A 7,159-nucleotide genomic window follows, 5' to 3' on the forward strand; every position below is an offset into this window, starting at 1 on the left:
TGCTTCTTGTACAATGAGCAGCAAGTGTTTCATCTCACCACAGCGTAGCCTAACGCAATGTCATCAGTAGCAAGCGTCCAAGAGCAGCATCAACCAAGTGTCCAGCAACGAAAGCAGCCATCTTTGTGGCCATCTATAGCGACTACAGCTCAACGTCGTTTAGCTTCATCGCTCAAGTGCATAATCAACTACTATCAACAGCACCTGCAGTCATCACTCAGCGTCATTCAGCCGCATAATTACCTACAGTGCAAGCCTGGGCAACAAACTCCTTGAAGTCGTGTGGCTCCAGACCTTTGTTTTCGTGAGTCTTCTCCAAGTGTCCTTAACAGTCAAAAGACACTCTTCAAACAGCACAAAAGCGTCTAACTGTAGCACAGTGTGGGCAGCACAACCCACATCATCACCTCGTTCAAGGCTCAACGCACACACATCTAACTGTAGCACAGCATGGACAGCACATTCCGCATCATCGCTGTGTTCAAGGCTCAGCGCACAAACAGGCGTTCTTAGGGAGCGTTAATGTTTATTTTTGTTTTTGTTTTTCTTTTTTTTTAAGAAAGCATCACCTACTGAGAGCATGGCTAAAGGCACAAGCTCGTTCGCTGCTACACTCAGCAAGAGCATCATAGGCTAAGAGGCTCAACAAGCAAGAAAGCAACTAAGGTCTTACCCTCACAAGGAGAGGAAAGGGATGCAGCTGCAAGAAGCGAGCGAGAAAGAAAAGTGAAAGAGAAAGAACGTGTAGTCTTTTATCCTTTCTATCATCTTTTGCTTTAAACCCTATTCTCACTCACATCTCCACCCTCCATCTACTTCACATCTTGTCCCTTCATTTTTTTTTTGGGTTTTTTCACACTAGCCCATCTTGCCCAGTTTTGCAGCTTGTGCCGAAGTATTTTTGCGGGTTTCTTCTTTGGATTTGGATTTTTTTGAGCTTGCCAATTGTTCACATGTGCATTTTGGCCCTTGTTCACACACACACTTTTGGCCATTTGGTTCATTTTTGGGCATTCACACGCACATCTTTTGACCATTTGAGCATATTAGTGGCTTTTCCACACGCGGTGTGACATTCTTGAGCACATTTGGGGGTGTTTCCACACTTTCAGGCATTGGCAAGACGACATGGGGATCCATTACTACCTCTACCCCGCCTACGATCGCCGTGCTACCCACCATCATCGTCGTCGACATCACTACGACCCCATCCCAGACGCTGATCGTACGGCATCCGCTCATACCTGATTACTTTGGCTCTATGCCCGTCATCTTGATTTGCCATTTCAGGTGAGGAGATGCATATCATTTGCCGATTTCATACATACATTTGGCACATCACGACTTTGACCTCTGGATCCTTCTTCATCGATATCATGCTATGATGACATCATATTCATGTCACATATGGATGTTTGAGCTTCAGATATTGTTGCCTAGCCAACTTAGACACTTATTTGATGAGGAGGATGTCCGTGCCAAATGGTCCAGACGTTCTACATATGGTGATTTTGTTCAGGATCTATGTGGTTATCTTTACATGGATGGGTGGGCATTGCTTTCATGGGATGATGTATGTGGAGACTTGATTGAGTGCCCTACATTTGTGAGCAAAGATGACTATATACTTGAGGATGGGTATCATCATGACATGCATTCAGTGGATGATTATAGTGATGATGATCATCATGTTATGATGATACTAATATTGACACATATCCACATGGTGATGGTCAAACACACATGTAATAACATTGATGTATCACACCCACATACCTATAATGACCCACATACCTATAATGATGTATCACACATACACATGATGATATTGATGTATCACACACATACACATGATGATAGTGATACACGTGCACATGGTGCCACTGACCCACATGCACATAATGATGATGTATGTGTTAGTGATAGTGAGAGTGATATATGCGAGTCAAATCATGGGGGCATAATCTTGATGGGAGGGATAACAGCGAGCATTCCGAGCATTATGATTATTGATATGCCTATGTCTACCTACCTTCCAGTGAATCATAGTAATGCATTAGGAGATAGAGATGCATTGGCGGATCATAGTGATGCATTAGACTATCATGGGAATCAGTTCTTGACTAGTGATGCATCCATTGCAGTATGTGAGATTCGAGATGATGATACTTCACATGTTGATGAGCACATCATGGACCATGAGGAGCATATACCCGAGAATCTAGTATTAGATATGTTGGGCTACTCCTCTAGAGTTGTCACATGTGGAGAGATTTCAGATATGACCACTACTCCTAGTTTTCATAGCATTCCTAGCAGCATTCGTGTGGATCGAGTCGTTGTGATTGAGCAATCGGGGATAGTGCATGAGAGTAGTGATGAGTTCGTGGAGGTGAGACATCGCAGAAGTATGCATATCAATCGTATTTTTAGCATATCCTATGACATTGACCTTGAGAGCTTTACATTCGATCTAGGTATTTCCTTAGTTCCAGTGTTATTGGAGATTGATTTATCATGGAATTTAGGTCATATAGGGACACCAGTGATGGAGTTTATCTATACCTATGGGGATGACCTTAGTGGCCTTGGAGATTCCATTGATAGTGAGTTTGTTGATACCACTTATCTCTCTTGTGTGTACACTTTGTCTGTGCTTAGTGATGGTGATCTTAGAGAGATACACACATATATAGTGTCTTGCACATGGAGATATTGTGCATGGGTCGGATCATACTCATACATACATTGATATGGTAAATCATGCCTTCGACTTTTCGAGTGGTGCTACATGTGATGGTGGCATGAGTTCACATTTGACTCTACATGAGGCCGACCTTGAGCTATGTTCATTTGGCAGGACATTTTCCTTCGGATGCATTCTGTGTCATTTTAGGAGCACAGTTTTTGGATATGTGGCTCGACATTCAGATGCATCTATGACATATTTTAGTCTTTGCCTACACGATGATTCTTTTGTGCCAGGACCATTTGACATTCTAGCCAAGAGTTTCGAGCTTCTTCAGTGGGTACCTTTCATGCCAGATTCACTCTGTGGTCGTGAGAATGGGCTTAAAAGTTTCCCTTTCAACCCTGAAGCTACTATCTCTTCAGAGGTGAGCTTTCCTTTTGATCCAAGAGCTACCATTACTTCGGCTTTGAAGTTGAGCTTTCTTTTCGACCTAGGAGCTATTACCATTTCAGCTTCGACGGTTCGGGATGTATACCGTACATTTCCCTTTGACCCTAGAGAATACTCGACTAGCTTCGTCATCGACAGTGATTCCTTATCCTCTCCACTTGCACCAAATTATCGTGGGACCATTGCCTTGGATTTTGCATACCTATTTTGTCTGCACAGCTCTAGGAGATCCCTATATGCGGGCCCACGTGGCTAAAAGAGTGTGAACAAGGTTACTCCATATAGCCCAAATGCAAGGAAAAGTCCATGTGGAATCTGATGACACCCATGCAGATGAAGTTCCCGTCAATGAAGAAATCGACACTCATGTGATTTGACCCTTAATGCGTGCTTCTTCTTTTTTTTGTATGATGAAGATACTTATAGACAAAAAAAAAATTATGGCCATGTGAACAACCCTTAGTGTAAGGCCATTCACACCCATTTTTCAAGTTCTTGCTCCTATCAAACCCAAACCTTATCCAAACACAAAAAAAAAAACTAAAGGTGACATAGACGACCAGGAGCAGCTATAGTAAATGACGTAGATGGGAACTTCTGTGAGATTATGAAAAACCACGTTGGAGGGTTGCTGCCATTGGAGGATCGTTGGAAATGTGTGCCGCAAGAGGCAGGGTTATAAAAACCCATTGTCTTGTAATTGAAGAGGATGAATGCACGAAAGAGGATAAGTAAATCCCTTAACCCAAAAAGACATACATCAAAAACCCTGTAAAGCCTTAACCCAGAAAGGCCATAAAAGCCCTACAGAAAACCTTCGCGTCATGGAGTAATAAGAAACCCTAAGCAACAGCCATGTTGTGAAGTTAACCCCTAAAGGATAAGCTGATGTAGAAAGAAGTCCTAATTCAGGAGGAAAATCTTTTAAAAAACACTTATGGTAAAATCTGATTCAGATGAAAAGAACCCAGTCACGATATGATCTAATTACCTGCGCATGTCTTCTCCTTGGTGAGTTTGTAGATGAGGACCACGATGCCGACAGCGTGGATGGCTTCGGCGGCAACGAAGAGGTTGTCATGGTCTCGGACCACGAATCGGATGAAAACAAGGGCAAAAATGCCTGAGACCACGGCAAGGAAGGACTTGACCTTCGGCGGCTGCCGCTTGAGCCAGGAGATCAAGACGCGCACGGGGTTGCGAGATCGGCGTCCAGCAAGCATGGCGAAAGTATCGGTGGCAGCACAGAAAACAGGGAAAAAAGCTAGGGTTTCGATTAGATCGCCCTCTGCAGAAAAGCTATGGCTGCAGCAGAAACCTAAAAGCAGAGATTAGGGATTCTGCAGCAAGCACACAGAAAGCTTCCTTGTAAAGAAGCTACCGCGCTTCGCAGAGGGTTTTTTACTTGACATGAAAAAAGCTTCGGGGTTCCCAGCGATGGCGAAAAAGGACGTATTTTTCAATTTTATTTAATTGAATTTTACTAGTATTGCACCCGCGCATTGCTGCGGCGGGCCGACCAAGGTTCCAGAAAAGAACTATTCCCTCTCTACAACCATCTCTCTCTCTCTCTCTCACACACACACACACATGACCCTCTCCCCCTCTCTGCCACTTACACACACTCTCAAATGTTGAAACTCTCTCTCTCTCTTCTCACATGCACACATATACACACCTGCTCTCTCTCTCTCTCTCTCTCTCACACACACACACACATGCACACACTCTCTCTCTCTTCTTACACACATAGAAGCGCTCTCTCTCTCTCTCTTTCAATCTCTTTCTCTCTCTCTCACTTACACTCTCTCTCTCTCTCTCTCTCTCTCTCTCTCTCTCTCACGCACACATACACATATGTAAATATATAGTATATACAATATTATGTTTTAGATACATAAGCCTATACATAGACACATATACTTATACCTATATACATGTATTTAAAAATATAAATACAAACATCAACATGATTTAATTAATTTTGATTAAATTGTATGTGCGGAGATGGGTGATACTTTTAAATATATAGATAGATATATCATACACACATCTAAACACACACACACACACACACACAAACATAAGTATGTATATATATATACATACATATGTATGTATGTATATATAAATGTAAATAAAAACACACACACATGTATACACACATATACATATATGTTTTCTATTTAATTTATATTTTATTAAAAGATACTTTTTATTCTCTTTCTCTCTCTTTTCACCCTCTCTCATTACATCTCTCTCTCTCTCTCTCTCTCTCTCTCTCTCTCTCTCTCTCTCTCTCTCTCCAGGTCTGGCCCATCTCACTTTCTCTCTCTCAAGCACATTCTACACAGATGCAGATGTACGCACATGCATGCATATACGCTCTCTCTCTCTCTCTCTCTCTCTCTCTCACACACACACACACACACAAACACACACATGTACACACCGCACACACAAACACACACATGTACACACACACACACAAACACACACATGTACACACCGCACATACACTAATCTAAACGCACACTCTCTCCTCCCACTCTCTCTCTCTCTCTCTCTCTCTCTCACACACACACACACATGTACACACTCACATACACTAATCTAAACACACACTCTCTCCTCCCACACAAACTATCTCCTACATAGAAATTATCTGTCGCCTCTCTCTCTCTCTCTCTCTCTCTCTCTCTCTCTCTCTCTCACACACACACACACACACACATGTACACACCGCACATACACTAATGAAAACACACACTATCTCCTCCCACACAAATTATCTCCTACATAGAAATTCTCAGCCTCTCTCTCTCTCTCTCTCTCTCTCTCTCTCTCTCTCATGCACACTCTCTCTCTCTCTCTCTCTCTCTCTCTCTCTTCACGCACACTCTCTCACATAGAAACTCTCTCTCTCTCTCTCTCTCTCTCTCTCTCTCTCTCTCTCTCTCTCTCTCACACACACACACACTCACACACTCTTAAATAGATTTACACACATATATATAATTATAATTAATTAAATTTTAGATTAAATTTTAATGGTAGGGATGAGTGGTGAGGTGTGCTCACTCTCAAATAAATGCATCTTTCATGTAATCTCTCTCTCTCTCTCTCTCACACACACACACACACACACACACTCAATTCATACATCCACCTATAATCGTAATAGACCACCTATAATCGTAATAGACCATACAATTATCTTGTCAACTCAACTCATACATCCACCTATAATCGTAATAGACCATAAAGTTATCTATACTCCACCAATGACATTGTGGAAGTAGCAAACCATTCAACGGCTAGTGCAACCTTTTTTATTTTGTGCTCTTACAAAATGACTACCAAAACGTCTCACATCTATGGTCCTCACAAATGACTACCATCAAAGACTTTACTTTAACATTTGTACACTTGGACATTGTCTCTCGTAAATGGTGTACACCAAGGATGATCCTTCTTAGCCCCATGATGCCATCCATCAAACAACTATTTTTTATCCCTTGTGATTAGGTTAGGGTGGGTGACTGACTACAACCATAAACATATGACTCAATGTCCATTTTGTTAATTATCTCATGTAAATAGTTGATGTTATGAGATTTTTATCGTTAGACAACTCTTTTTAATAAGTCTTTTTACATGCATAACCATATAGGTAAAGACATAAATCAAAAAGTCATATAGCCAATACTTATAGGTGAAAATGTATAAAACATATAGGTGTAGACATAAATAAAAATTCATTTAGCTAATCATTATATTAGGGTTTTCATACCTAATGTCCATGGTTAAGATATAAAACCCTAATGGCCTAATGCTTGCCTATAAATTTGAACACTCAAAAACCCTAATGGCTACTACTGCCTATATACACATGCACAGGCACACTATTTATATATACATGTTTTTTCTTTAAATGCCTTAAAAAAAAGAGAGTCTTTCGCTGTAATTAACTATTTTCGATCTTGTTGAGGCATAATTGTTAAAAGAAAAATAGAG

The 7,159-nt window shown here is 41.3% G+C and overlaps 1 protein-coding gene across 1 annotated transcript in view; it reads right to left on the reverse strand.

The window, feature by feature from the left end:
• The window catches only part of LOC147621937 (uncharacterized), a 66,278-nt gene extending 61,603 nt beyond the window's left edge, over positions 1-4,675 (reverse strand). The window contains exon 1 of the mRNA XM_086822948.1: positions 4,134-4,675. Coding sequence (XP_086679074.1) covers positions 4,134-4,365 — 232 coding nt within the window. The 5' untranslated portion in view covers positions 4,366-4,675. The remainder of the gene's footprint in view (positions 1-4,133) is intronic.
• Positions 4,676-7,159: the final 2,484 nt, after the last annotated feature.

The sequence above is a fragment of the Cibotium barometz genome, chromosome 29 (assembly GCF_041138505.1).
Source record: "Cibotium barometz isolate CiBa-2024 chromosome 29, ASM4113850v1, whole genome shotgun sequence".
NCBI lineage: Eukaryota > Viridiplantae > Streptophyta > Polypodiopsida > Cyatheales > Cibotiaceae > Cibotium > Cibotium barometz.